At 50.4% G+C, this 14,510-nt stretch overlaps 1 protein-coding gene across 1 annotated transcript; it reads right to left on the bottom strand.

The window, feature by feature from the left end:
- Window positions 1-361: 361 nt before the first annotated feature.
- On the bottom strand, window positions 362-14,381 carry LRRC14 (leucine rich repeat containing 14). Its single transcript, XM_060243157.1, has 4 exons — window positions 14,239-14,381; window positions 8,746-9,101; window positions 5,874-6,509; window positions 362-1,674 (listed from the first exon to the last, which is right to left on the bottom strand). Exons 2-4 carry the CDS (start codon window positions 9,066-9,068, stop codon window positions 1,104-1,106), a joined length of 1,530 nt encoding a protein of 509 aa, XP_060099140.1. The 5' UTR covers window positions 9,069-9,101; window positions 14,239-14,381; the 3' UTR covers window positions 362-1,103.
- Window positions 14,382-14,510: the final 129 nt, after the last annotated feature.

Here is a 14,510-nt window from a genome sequence, read left to right as displayed (position 1 = left end):
AATAGAGATATTATTTCCCAGGTGATGTTATGGCCATTATAAAATAAACTAAACTGAACCGTTATCGACCTCCATGACACAGAAAAGCTACTAGTCACGGTGGCAGTCAACCTCTGAATCCCAGACCCAGAAAGTAATGGAAGGGCACAGAGCAATATATAACCTTTTCGCCAAATTAATCCAAACTGCCTCCCATTCCAGAATTGGTTGTTCTCTCGTTAAAACTTGTGAACTGCTTTGATCCAGGACAAAAGGCTGGATGGAAATGTGTTAATGAATAAAAAACTTAACGCAACTCACCGAGCAGAATGCGCACTGCTTGAACCGCGCAACATAAACAGACACCGGACGCCTCCCCCTCTTTCTCCGATGAAATCACCTTTTATTTAGGTTCACAGTTTTCCAAGAACTCTGACCTCTCCCTTGCTTGGTTTCTCTCCCGATTCTGGGCCCAGGGAGTACCAACTCCCCCTGCATCTTCTAGTTCCTTTATTGGGGGGGTGGGGGGACAGGGTCAAATGCAGAAGTTCTCAGAACACTCAGCTCGGCTCTCTGGTTCCAATGGTAGGAGAGGTTACCTTCCACTTTGTGTGTGTGTGTGTGTTCAACAAGATGATATAAAGCAGATTGTTTAAAAACTAGCTCCTGCTGCATGCACCAGGATGCGGCTTTAAAGAAAGAAAAAAAACTATTTGACCTGGCTGTCTCATTTAACGCAGAGATGTCATTTGCCGTGGGTCACTACGTGGCCAATCCTACTTCACTCTCCCCTCTCTCTTGCCACCCGCCTGCCCACGTCTCCCTTCGCCAAAGGGCTCTTTCCACTGACTTCACAGAACCGAGCCCTGCTATCCCACTGGCTATCCACTGGCTCTCTTTAACGCCACCGTCTCTCTGTTCTAGAGGCAGCGTGTGGGGCTATTCCAGGCACGGGGGTTTTCCCTGCTCCAAAACTGCCAGGATAGGGCAGCAAGCGTAACCCCTCTGGAATATAGCAAAGACCAGACGAAGCTGGTGGGACGGGCAACGAGGGAAGAGAGGGGAGTAAGAGACGGGCACCCGTGCCATGTCCGTTGGCGAGGCAGCGTCCGCAACTATCCCAGCTACAAACTGAAATAGTCCAGGCTATTGTGACGGCAGAGATTTGTGGTCCAGATGGCGTCTGCCCTGTTGGCGCTCAGCAGCATCTGCTGGAGCTCGTTGTTGACCCGAGAAAACTTCTCCTCGTCCACGGAGCCGTTGAGCAGGTTGGAGGAGGTGGGCGGCCAGGGCAGGTCCTCCCCGTAGCAGTCCACGGGGTACGGGTAGATGACCAGCTTCAAGTCCGAGAGTCCAGACGTCTTGTGGAGCAGGTTCTTCAGTCCTTTGGCGGAAATGGGGTTGCCGAAAACTCCCAGGTAGCGAAGCCGCGAGCAGCGGCAGAGGGCGGGCAGGAGCGTGCCTAGGTGGGTGTCCATCAGGCGGCACTCCATGATGTCCAGGTGAAGCAGAGTCCCCGAGGTCTCCGTCAGGAGAACGTGGAAAGGCTGGAGAAGGCAGTCGGAGAGGTTGTTGCCGCTGAGATCCAGTTTCTTCAGGGCGGGAGTGTGGAGGCTTCGGGAAAGGTAGGCGAGGTCGTTGGGCAGGAGGTAACAGAAGGCCAGCTCCAGGCTCTCCAGGGGGCTCTGTAAGTCTCTGTGGATACAAGGGACACGCTGAAGCACCCGGGATGCAACCTCCGCTCCACCCGCCACCCCAAACCTGACCTGCTCCCCATTCCTCCTTTACTTTCACTCCTGTCTTCACACCGCCTCGCTTCTCCCCAGGACACAAATACATCTGCAGTTGCCACAGAGTAGGAACAAAGGAGATGCGGGCCATCTGAGCGGGCATGCTACACTGGGGTCTCCAAGCCCATGCTCACTGAACAATCAGTATGGGGAGTGGAGACTGCCACCCGTCTGGCACTTCCAGGTTCCCACCTTGATTGCCTCCTTCCTCACGGCGACTGCAGAGGTCAATACGCCTTGGCCCAAGCACTGCCCGAATGCCCATCCAGTCCAACACTCTGTGTCACACATAGCAACATAAGAGAAGCCATGTTGGATCAGGCCTGTGGCCCCTCCAGTCCAACACTCTGTGTCACATAAGAACCTAAGAGAAGCCATGTTGGATCAGGCCAATGGCCCATACAGTCCAACACTCTGTGTCACATAAGAACATAAGAGAAGCCATGTTGGATCAGGTCAGGAGCCCATACAGTCCAACACTCTGTGTCACATAAGAACGTAAGAGAAGCCCTGTTGGATCAGGCCAGTGGCCCCTCCAGTCCAACACTCTGTGTCACACATAAGAACATAAGAGAAGCCCTGTTGGATCAGGCCAGTGGCCCATCCAGTCCAACACTCTGTGTCACATAAGAACGTAAGAGAAGCCCTGTTGGATCAGGCCAGTGGCCCCTCCAGTCCAACACTCTGTGTCACATAAGAACATAAGAGAAGCCATGTTGGATCAAGCCAATGGCCCTTCCATTCCAACACTCTGTGTCACATAAGAACATAAGAGAAGCCCTGTTGGATCAGGCCAGTGGCCCCTCCAGTCCAACACTCTGTGTCACACATACGAACGTAAGAGAAGCCCTGTTGGATCAGGCCAATGGCCCATCCAGTCCAACACTCTGTGTCACACATAAGAACCCAAGAGAAGCCATGTTGGATCAGGCCAGTGGCCCCTCCAGTCCAACACTCTGTGTCACATAAGAACATAAGAGAAGCCCTGTTGGATCAGGCCAATGGCCCATCCAGTCCAACACTGTGTCACACATAAGAACATAAGAGAAGCCCTGTTGGATCAGGCCAATGGCCCCTCCAGTCCAACACTCTGTGTGACACATAAGAACATAAGCGAAGCCCTCCCACCCATTCCTGAAGAAGATGAAGAAGATATTGGATTTATATCCCGCCCTACACTCTGAAGAGTCTCAAAGCGGCTCACAATCTCCTTTTTCTTCCTCCCCCACAACAGACACCCTGTGAGGTGGGTGGGGCTGGAGAGGGCTCTCACAGCAGCAGCCCTTTCAAGGACAACCTCTGCCAGAGCTATGGCTGACCCAAGGCCATTCCAGCAGGTGCAAGTGGAGGAGTGGGGAATCAAACCCGGTTCTCCCAGATAAAAGTCCACACACTTAACCACTACACCAAACTGGCTCTCCAAGGGTCCCCAAACACCAAGAAGCATTTTGGGGAGCTTCTAGCATCCACGGTCACAGTGAAAGAGACCGAGGGTGGTCACACAGGCATGCTACAAATGAGGACTGCCATACCGCAGAATCGTAGAGTTGGAAAGGACCTCTAGGGTCATCTAGTCTAACCTCTTCACAATGCAAGAAACTCACAATTACCTCCCCCTAAGATCACAGGATCCTCATTGCTGCCAGATGGCCATCTAGACTCATAGAATCAGAGTTGGAAGGGACCTCCAAGGTCATCTGGTCCAACCCCCTGCACAATGCAAGAAACTCACAAACACCTCCCCCTAAGTTCAGAAAATCAGCAGTGATGTCAGATGGCCATCTAGCCTCTGTTTAAAAACCTCCAAGGAAGGAGAGCCCACCACCTCCCAAGGAGGAAGCCTGTTCCACTGAGGAACTGCTCTAACGGTCAGGAAGTTCTTCCTAACGTTGAACCGGAAACTCTTTTGATTTAATTTCAACCCACTGGTTCTGGTCCTACCTTCCGGGGCCACAGAAAACAATTCCACACAGTCCTCTAGTTGACAGCCCTTCAAGGACTTGAAGATGGTGATCCTATCACCTCTCAGCCACCTCCTTTCCAGACTAAACATCCCCAGCTCCTTCAAGCTTTCCTCATAGGACTTGGTTTCCAGACTCCTCATCTTCGTTGCCCTCCTCTGGACCCCTTCCAGCTTGTCTATATCCTTCTTAAATTGTGGTGCCCAAAACTGAACACAATACTCCAGATGAGATCTTACCAGAGCAGAGTAAAGCGATACCATCACATCACGTGATCTGGACACTATACTTCTGTTGATACAGCCCAAAATTGCATTAGCCTTTTTAGCCATCGCATCACACCACTGACTCATGTTCAGTGTATGATCCGCTAAGACCCCTAGATCCATTTTGCACATACTACTGCTAAGACAAATCTCCCCCATTCTATAGCATACAATTGTATCATCCCGAAACAATCGCCACCCTCACAGTCCGTGGAAAAATTGTCTTCCACGAAACCGGTCCCTGGTACCAAAAATGTTGGAGCCGTTGACTTAGAGTGTTTGAGATTTATTCTGCATTACTATAAATGTCGTAAGACATACATTGTACATGCTTTTGAAATATTTATTACTTTGGTGAATTGCGGTGTTACTCATATTTACACCGGAACCTGTCTTCATTTCAAAACAAGAATGAAAGATGAAGAAGATACTGGATTCATATACCGCCCTCCGCTCCGAATTTCAGAGAGAGCGGCTCACAATCTCCTTTATCTTTCCCCCCACCCCCCGCAACAGACACCCTGTGAAGTGGGTGGAGCTAAGAGAGCTCTTACAGCACGGACAACTCTTATGAAAGCTCTGGCTGACCCAAGGCCATTCCAGCAGCTGCAAGTGGAGGAGTGGGGAATCAAACCCGGTACTCCCAGATAAGAGAGCTATGGCTGACCCAAGGCCATTCCAGCAAGTGCAAGTGGAGGAGTAGGGAATCAAACCCAGTTCTCCCAGATAAGAGAGCTCTGGATGACCCAAGGCCACTCCAGCAGGTGCAAGTAGAGGAGTGGGGAATCAAACCCAGTTCTCCCAGATAAGAGAGCTCTGGCTGACCCAAGGCCATTCCAGCAGCTGCAAGTGGAGGAGTGGGGAATCAAACCCGGTACTCCCAGATAAGAGAGCTATGGCTGACCCAAGGCCATTCCAGCAAGTGCAAGTGGAGGAGTAGGGAATCAAACCCAGTTCTCCCAGATAAGAGAGCTCTGGATGACCCAAGGCCACTCCAGCAGCTGCAAGTAGAAGAGTGGGGAATCAAACCCAGTTCTCCCAGATAAGAGAGCTCTGGCTGACCCAAGGCCATTCCAGCAGCTGCAAGTGGAGGAGTAGGGAATCAAACCCAGTTCTCCCAGATAAGAGAGCTCTGGCTGACCCAAGGCCATTCCAGCAGCTGCAAGTGGAGGAGTGGGGAATCAAACCCTGTTCTCCAAGATAAGAGAGCTCTGGCTGACCCAAGGCCATTCCAGCAGCTGCAAGTGGAAGAGTGGGGAATCAAACCCGGTTCTCCCAGATAAGAGAGCTCTGGCTGACCCAAGGCCACTCCAGCAGCTGCAAGTGGAGGAGTGGGGAATCAAACCCAGTTCTCCCAGATAAGAGAGCTCTGGATGACCCAAGGCCACTCCAGCAGCTGCAAGTAGAAGAGTGGGGAATCAAACCCAGTTCTCCCAGATAAGAGAGCTCTGGCTGACCCAAGGCCATTCCAGCAGCTGCAAGTGGAGGAGTAGGGAATCAAACCCAGTTCTCCCAGATAAGAGAGCTCTGACTGACCCAAGGCCACTCCAGCAGCTGCAAGTGGAGGAGTGGGGAATCAAACCTGGTTCTCCCAGATAAGAGAGCTCTGGCTGACCCAAGGCCATTCCAGCAGCTGCAAGTGGAGGAGTGGAGAATCAAACCCAGTTCTCCCAGATAAGAGAGCTCTGGCTGACCCAAGGCCACTCCAGCAGCTGCAAGTGATGGAGTGGGGAATCAAACCCGGTTCTCCCAGATAAGAGGTCCACGTACTTAACCACTACACCAAACTGGCTCTCAAAACAGCCAATCCTGAATCTCTCCTTGTATGAGGGGGCAGTCACTACTGGATAACCAGGCCCCAGACTCGAACAGCTTACCCCAGCAGCTGGGTGAGCTTGCCCGAGAGTCTGGAGGAGCCCAGGTTCAGTTCCTTGAGGCGTGTCAGGCGGCTCAGCTGAGTGGCAAAGTACTGCAGGCTGCCCTCCATGCCCACCGTGAGGCGCCGGACGTCGATGTTGCTGTAGGGGAGCTTCAGGCTCGCCAGGTTGGTGAACTTGGCCAGGTGGGGGAGGACCACTCTCAGGCCGGAAAGGCCCAAGTTGTTGAAGCGCAGGTCCACCTGCCGGACGCCGGCTGGGTCCAGGAACTCCAGGAGCCCCACGGTGCTGGCGATGGAGAGCTCCTCCGCCCGGAAGTCCCGGCACCTCAGCCGCAGCGCGTTGCTGCTGTTGATCTGCAAGGCGTCTTTCAGGACCCCGTAGGAGGTGCTGTTCACGAAAAGGTCCACCCAGACGTCCACAAAGACAGGCTGAGGGGGCGGCAAAGCCACGGAGTTGTTGTAGGGGCCTTTCCGCCTCTTGGAGGCCCGCTTGATGCACTTGCTCTGCTGCTTGGAGATGTCCAGGCAAGCTTTCGCCAGAGTGACCGTCCTGGACCACAGGCTCATGCTTTCGGGGCCCTGCCCTTCGTCCTGCAGGCCGGTCATATCTAGGATCTGCAGCCGTTGGCCTCTGCTGTCGAAGGAACCAAACAAGCAAACCGTTAGAGCGCCGTTACTCAGCGCATCGCCTCGGCAAACAGGCTCCCCTCTCATCTTCCCGGGGATTGTCACCTCTCTTGTCTCAACCTGTCCCCACCATTCCTCTGTGCTTAGGCAAAACGACATGGCTGAGAGCACAGCGCCAGTGAGCACAAAGAGTAGCCCAGGAGGTATGCCAACAGGAGAAGCAAAGGCATTGTGGATATGAGTCCTCCAACACGTTGGCTTTCTGAGAAAAAAAGCCAAAGACATGTCGGCCTCTCTAGGAGAGGGCTGGCTGGGTGCTGGTGACTCCCAACCCCCTGCATTCGCCTGAGGCTGCCACAAAAGGTAAAGGTCGTCCCCTGTGCAAGCACCAGTCGTTTCCGACTCTGGGGTGACGTTGCTTTCACAACATTTTCACGGCAGACTTTTTACGGGGTGGTTTGCCATTGCCTTCCCCAGTCATCTACTACACTTTCCCTCCAGCAAGCTGGGGACTCATTTGACTGACCTCGGAAGGATGGAAGGCTGAGTCAACCTGGAGCCGGCTACCTGAACCAGCTTCCGCTGGGATCGAACTCAAGTCGTGAGCAGAGGGCTCCGACTGCAGGACTGCAGCTTTACCACTCTGCGCCACGGGGCTCTTGAGGCTGCCGCAGGGCAGCCCAAAAAGATAGACAGACCCATGCAATGGTCTAAACAGGCAGACACAGCATCTGGGATCAGAACAACCAGAAAACACCAGATATCTCCCTTACTCAATGAAACAATGTACATAAATACATAAGCTCTTGAAAAATACACAAAACACAAGTCGTATATGATCAATCTATATGCCCAGGGCTTTTTTTTGAGCAGGAACACAGTTCTGGCTGGCTTGGCGTCAGGGGGTGTGGCCTAATATGTAAATGAGCTCCTGCTGGACTTTTTCGTACAAAAAGGTCCTGCATATGACAAAAAAAAAGCCAGAATGCTATATTACACAATATTGCCAATAAATGCAAATGCCAATAAATAAATATGCAATTTGGAATGTTAGATTGGAATGTTATCTGTCAGAGCTCTCTGAGGCCCACCTAACCTCACGGCCTGTTTGTTCTGCAGAGAGGAAGGGAAGGCGATTGTAGGCTGCTCTGAGACTCCTTTGAGTAGTGAAAAAGTGGGGTATAAAAACTCTTCTTTGCAGCCCACTCGCTGCTTCTACACTCTGCTCCTATCTCTGGACGCGATCTCAAAGGGGCTGAGTGCAAAATCTACACAATCCCAGGGAAGCAGTTCATTGGTCTGGACCTTTTCTGGAGAGAACATCTGCATAAGCCCCCCTCCCCCACTCTGGGCATGAGCAAACTACCTCTTTCCCACTGAACCTTAGAATTAAGTGGGGGGGGGAGCTTTGTTAGCTTTCAATTGCAAATCTTGGAATGCAGGGCCCCCCTCACAAAAGGCACGAAGACCAGAGAATCCTCATAAATTGCATTCCTCTTCCTTAGCTTCCTCATTTGTTCATCAGCAGGTGTTTGGAATAAACCCTTTAAAATTGCATCTTAGACTTCTGAGTCTAAGATTTGCAAACACTAAGCTGGTATCAACAGCAGAATCACAAGAAACAGTTCAATTCCCGCCCTCCCCCAAATCCTCACAGATTTATTATAAATTATACATGTTAAGCCAGGGTGGCCAAACTTGCCTAACGTAAGAGCCACATAGAATAAACTTCAGATGCTTGAGAGCTGCAAGACATGAACATCAGATGTTTGAAAGTAGGCAGGCAGGCAGGCAATAGATGGAGAGGGAGGGAGGGTTAGAAAGAAAGCAACTTTTAACTTAAAATGCATTCTCCAAGCTGCAGGCTGACTTGGCTTGGAAGAGTAACTTAAAAGAGAGAAATGCCTTCTCCAAGCCAGCTGACAGGGCAGTGGGAGCTTCAAGAGCCACACAAATGTGTGTGAAAGAGCCACAGTTTGGCCACCGCTGTGTTAAGCCACTGGCTACCTTGGTGGCCCTGGGGAGGACAGAAAGATGGAATACAAATTTTGTAAATAAAATATAATAAAGCAAGTAAGCTTGGAAGTTGTAAGTTCAAATGGACACAGGTTGGGTGTTTGCAAATGAAATAATTTTACTGGTCACTTGGTGGTTTTAAAGAGAGCCATGTAACAATTGCACGGGTCAACAGAACTGCATTCCCATTGTAGAGAATCAGGGAGAGTGTGCGATTTGTCACGTACCTCTTATTGCAGTGCTGATCTTCTCGCATTTTAATCAGGTACGTCACCACCCCCAAAATCACCGTCTGGATGCAGAGCTTGTTGGGCCTCTCCCGGATCAGGGCGCGCTCGCAGTGCTGGCATTTCCGCAAGAGCTTCTGGAAACTCAGGACCGGGAACGGCCAGGTCTGCACCAAGTCTTGCAACGCCACGGTCCTCTTGTCCATGAAGGCCGCTTTGAACAAGACCGGGTAGAGCTCCTTGGGGAGGAAGCCCAAGGCGCCAAGCACAGTGGCATGGTGGGACACGACCTTCTGCGCACAGAGGAACACCAGGGAGTGCATGGCAGCACCCCAGCAGCAAGCAGATCCACAGGCCTGGGGAAAGGATAGAAGAAGACGACGATGATATTGGATTTATACCCCGCCCTTCACTCTGAATCTCAGAGCGGCTCACAATCTCCTTTGCCTTTCTCCCCCACAACAGACACCCTGTGAAGTCGGTGGGGCTGAGAGAGCTCTCCCAGAAGCTGCCCTTTCAAGAATAGCTCTGCAAGAGCTCTGGCTGACCCAAGGCCGTACCAGCAGCTGCAAGTGGAGGAGTGGGGAATCAAACCCGGTTCTCCCAGGTAAGAGCCCGCGCACTTAACCACTACGCCAAACTGGCTCTCTGCACTTAAGACATCTCTCCCAATCTAGTCCAACTGCTCAGTGTTTGTTGTAAGCCTACACTTCAGAAGCACAGGCTGAGAAACAGGTATTACAAACAAGACGATGGGATACAGTAGGACCGCATGAACCCGCCATCAAAATCAGTTTTGTCTACTCAGACTGGCAACAGCTCTCCAGGGTTTCAAGGTAGAGGTCTTACCCATCATCTTAGCTAGAGGCATCAGATGTTCCACCACTGAGCCACAGTCCTTCCCTAGGGACCTTTGGGCTGATTCAGCACCATTCTTGAATGTTGAATGAACAAGAAAGAAGTGCAGGACAAGATCCAATGCTTCCGTTGAAAGCTGGAGATCTTTCCTGTAGGCCAGGCTTAAACCTTCCAGACCTAGGCTTACAGTATTACCTATACACACAGCCTACAGTACAAGCAATGCCAAAGCTGTAAAGTGGTATGGGTAAAGAAATAAGATATTTTGGTAGAACAGAGGAAACGGGTTACATCTTCTAGGGACACCCCCCCCCCCCAATTTTCTCAGGGTTTTTTCCTTTTGACTGACATTCCAACACTTGAACGTGAACATATGAAGCTGCCTTATACTGAATCAGACCTTTTGGTCCATCAAAGTCAGTATTGTCTTCTCAGACTGGCAGCGGCTCTCCAGGGTCTCCAGCGGAGGTTTTTCACACCTATTTGCCTGGACCCTTTTTTGGAGATGTATTTGTACCAAGAATTGTACCATCTTACATTCTAAACCACTGCCTACCAGATAATTCTACTTCACTGTCATTGGTTCTTAAACCTGTACCGTGTTGCATTCTGGGCCACTGCTTACCAGCTCTGTGTGGCTCTGCTCAGCTCTGTATGGCTTTGCTCCAGAGCACACGAAAGCTGACGTTCTCAATAAAAATGGGTTGGTCTTAAAGGTGCCACTGGACTCCTGCTTTGTTCAGCTGCTTCTGACCAACACGGCTGCCCACTTGGGTCTAGCCACTGCCTACCAGCTCTGTATGGCTCTGCTCAGCTATGCATGGCTTTGCTCATTGTGCCGGATTCCTCATCTGAGGAAGTGTGCTTAAGAGCACACAAAAGCTTACGTTCTAAATAAAAATTGGTTGGTCTTAAAGGTGCAACTTGACTCATGCTTTGTTCTATTGTTACATTGATTGCAGGACTACTATGAATTGTTTCTACCATGATGTACTGTTGAATCTTTTGTACTGACTTTTGCTAACTGCCTTTATACGCAATTAACTGTCTCCCACAGTCTCTTCTGTTTTGCTGCTGCAACTTTAAAGACCATGGATTTTCCATTAGCGCTTATCTTTAGGGTTTCTATTGAAGCACACAGAGACTGCTTCCTTTTGCTACCTGCCTTTTAGAGGACACAAAACATTCATTTATAGGTTGCATTTCTCACCGAGGCTTAAGGCTGATTACAGTGTTAAGAAAGAGGGGGAAACGCACAAGAAACAATGCAACGGGATTAGGAAGCCAAAAGTGAATGACAATGGGAGAAGCAATTCTAATAGCCAGTTGCCCAAGGCAAAGCACAGCATCAAAAAAAGCAGAGAGTGGCATTAAAACTGAAAGCGGAAGAGGAAGAAATAAGCAACATAAGGGAAGAGCCAGAAAGAACTGGGAACAGACTTTAACAGAAAAAAAGGAACAATAAGATCAGAAAGCTCTACAAGGAAGTGATACATGACCTAAGATGATCAAATAAAGCAATTCAAACTCTCAATATTCCAGAAGCAATTAACAAATTCATTGTGCAGCTCATTCTGGGGTAGGCCCAGAGTTTCCAAAGTCTTTTTTCTCCCTACCTAATGAGTCTCCTTGAGCCCCGTGGCGCAGAGCGTTAAAGCTGCAGTACTGCAGTCCTAAGCTCTGCTCATGACCTGAGTTCGATCCTCAGCAGAAGCTGGCTTTTCAGGTCGACTCAGCCTTCCATCCTTCCAAGGTCGGTAAAAAGAGTCCCCAGCTTGCTGGGGGGAAAGTGTAAAAGACTGGGGAGGGCAATGGCAAACGACCCCGTAAAAAGTCTGCTGTGAAAATGTTGCACAGGGGACATTTCCTTTTCAATGAGTCTCCTAAATACGTAGAAAATTCTGCCTTGTTGGTGGATGTTTTCCATTTCATTCTTCTACAGACTGATTTGGTTATTAAAAATTGCTGCTTACAATTGAGAGGCCCATGCAGAGGGGATGCACACCTAAACCAAAAGAAGTTTCCACCTGGCTTAAATCTCCCCTTCCATATTATTACAAACTGCTCAGAGTCTAAATAGACCAATTTCTCCATTTCCATTAATCCCCCCTCCCACCCTTTGGTGTTCACCTGACCTCAGTATTCCATGTTTCCTAGAGTTCAGTCTTCACCAAGCTACCTTTGGAAGTTTTTTCCCTGCTTTTAAGGAACTTTTTTTGTTGCCAAAATCTCTACCATATCTGAAGGTGGACCTGTTTTGCTGCCCAATTCATAGGTACTTGATCGTTTGTCATCCTTTTAATCGTTGGTTTTAAAAGCAGATTTAAGAGAGAGGGTGCTGAGAATAACAATACAATAACAAGTCAAGCTGAAAGACCAAGAAACTGAAAAAGAAGTTAGAACGTAAGAGAAGCCATGTTAGATCAGGCCAAGGTCCATCCAGTCCAACACTCTGTGTCACACAGTGGCCAAAAAAAATTATATATATATATATACACACACACACACACATACACACACTGTGGCTAATAGCCACTGATGGACCTCTGCTCCATATTTTTATCTAACCCCCTCTTGAAGGTGGCTATGCTTGTGGCCGCCACCACCTCCTGTGGCAGTGAATTCCACATGCTAATCACCCTTTGGGTGAAGAAGTACTTCCTTTTATCCGTTTTAACCTGTCTGCTCAGAAATTTCATCGAATGCCCACGAGTTCTTGTATTGTGAGACAGGGAGAAAAGGACTTCTTTCTCTACTTTCTCCATTCCATGCATTATCTTGTAAACCTCTATCAAGTCACCCCGCAGTCGACGTTTCTCCAAGCTAAAGAGCCCCAAATGTTTCAACCTTTCCTCATAGGGAAAGTGTCCCAGCCCTTTAATCATTCTAGTTGACCTTTTCTGCACTTTCTCCAATGCTATAATATCCTTTTTGCGGTGCGGCGACCAGAACTGCACACAGTACTCCAAAGGAGTTGCTGATTTTCTCTACAAAGCCCAAGTGTCACAAACCTTTGACTGCTTCAGACCAACATGGCTACCCACCTGGATTTATCTTCTAATCCTTAGTACACTTCATAGCCTTGTGTGCCCCACAGTTTGCCACTTGCCCCCTACCATACATGCATATGCAAGTTTGCCCAAAAGGGAAGCTCACTCAACTGAAAAAATCTTAGTTAACTGATAAACATGTCCCTCCTCCCAGATACCAAGCTGTTGCTCTGCTACTTTGTGTGCTTTCTCCCTCTGCTTTTACATGCATATTTTTCCAGACTGCATTGCAATGTATGTTTATATCAAACAACTGTGGGGAGAAGCAGAATCTAGAAAAACCATCCACTCCTAGGTTGGTTGGACATATGAAGCTGCCTTATACTGAATCAGACCCTTGGTCCATCAAAGTCAGTATTGTCTACTCAGACTGGCAACGGCTCTCCAGGGTCTCAAGCTGAGGTTTTTCACACCTATTTGCCAGGACCCCTTTTTGGAGATGCCAGGGATTGAACCTGGGACCTTCTGCTTCCCAAGCAGATGCTCTACCACTGAGCCACCGTCCCTCCTCAAATTGTAGATCTCTACAACCCCAGCATACTTTTTTTTGCTGGTGTCTCACTCCCTACTGTTCGCAATGATTTACGTTGCACAATCCACCTTGGGTCTCAGCAAGAAAGGCAGGCTATGCACATAGTAACGTAAAAAATCTTACGATGTCTCTGCTCAAAGTGGCCCTTGCCACCTGCAGCGTTCCTAAGAACCCTGGTTCACTCCTGGGGGGAGCTTTCTAGGGCCGACTGGCACCAACAAGGGTTGCCAATTCCAGCATGGGAAATTCCTGGAGATTTGGGGGAAATGCTGAGTGAGGTTGTGATCTGGAAACTGTCCTCCATTTCCTCCAGGAGTGCTGATCTCTCTAGTGTGTGTGTGTGTGGGGGGGGGGGGTCTCACCTGTGATTCCAGGGGGTCGCCAGGCTAGGGTTGCCAAGAAATATCTGGGGACTTTGGGGTGGAGCCAGGAGCATCACTGAACCCCAAAGGGAGTTCTGACCATCGCATTTCAAGGGACCGCACACCTTTTCTCCATGCCTTCCCTCCATTGGAAATAATGAAAGATAGGGGCACCTTCTTTTGGGGCTCATAGAATTGGACCCCTTGGTCCAATCCTTTTGAAACCCAGAGGGTATTTTGGGGAGAGGCACTGGACGCTATGCTGCAAATTTGGTGCCTCTACCTCCCCCCCCCCCACAGCCCCAGATACCCGCAGATCAATTCTCCATTATAGCCTATGGGAATCGGCCTCCACCGGGAATAAAGGAGTGCCCAGAGGACATTTCCCTCCCCGCTTTCTGATGGCCTCCAAACGGGGGGATTGGCAACCCTAGCCAGGCCCTGCCTGGAGGATGGCAACCACCGCCCCAGGAAGTCTTCTCCGCCCGCCTCTTCGTTGTCTTCGCGGCCTTCCCTCCAGGAGCCCCAAGGCATGCTGGGGATTCCGGGGGGGCGCCTTAAAAAAGACTGTTATCGTCGTTATGATTACTGACCCCCCCCAGCCTCGCCCCCCTTTCTCCTCCAAAGGGGGGGACCACTGTCGCCATGGCAACCGACGCAAGGCCTACTCCCTCACCCCCCCGCCCCTTACCCGCTCCTCGCCGCTGGTCTTCCGTCTCCCTCAGCCGCGGCTACTTCAGCCCATCTCGAGGCCTCGCCAACCCTTTCGGGCTCCCCCCCTCCATACCGGCCACCGTACTTCCCGTCCTGCGCAAGCGCAGACGAGGCCACCCCTTCCCTCAGGCTCCCTCCGTCGCGTTAGCATGGAGACGAGACCGACGGAGACGCCTGATTGGCCGCGTTTCTTTCGGCCCGCCTCCTGTCCGCTGCTATTGGCCGGGAAGCTTGGCGCGCGGGAGCGAA

Source organism: Heteronotia binoei, chromosome 7, assembly GCF_032191835.1.
Source record: "Heteronotia binoei isolate CCM8104 ecotype False Entrance Well chromosome 7, APGP_CSIRO_Hbin_v1, whole genome shotgun sequence".
Taxonomy (NCBI): domain Eukaryota; kingdom Metazoa; phylum Chordata; class Lepidosauria; order Squamata; family Gekkonidae; genus Heteronotia; species Heteronotia binoei.
The sequence above is the reverse complement of the archived record's forward strand: the minus strand, read 5'-3'. Positions and strand labels throughout refer to the sequence as shown.

Coding starts and splice junctions, on each gene's coding strand:
- LRRC14 (XM_060243157.1), bottom strand. CDS start 9,068: ATGCACTCCCTGGTGTTCCTCTGTGCGCAGAAGGTCGTGTCCCACCAT. Junction 6,510..8,745: donor GATCAGCACTGCAATAAGAG/GTACGTGACAAA, acceptor TTCCTTCGACAG/CAGAGGCCAACGGCTGCAGA. Junction 1,675..5,873: donor AAGCTCACCCAGCTGCTGGG/GTAAGCTGTTCG, acceptor TTGTATCCACAG/AGACTTACAGAGCCCCCTGG.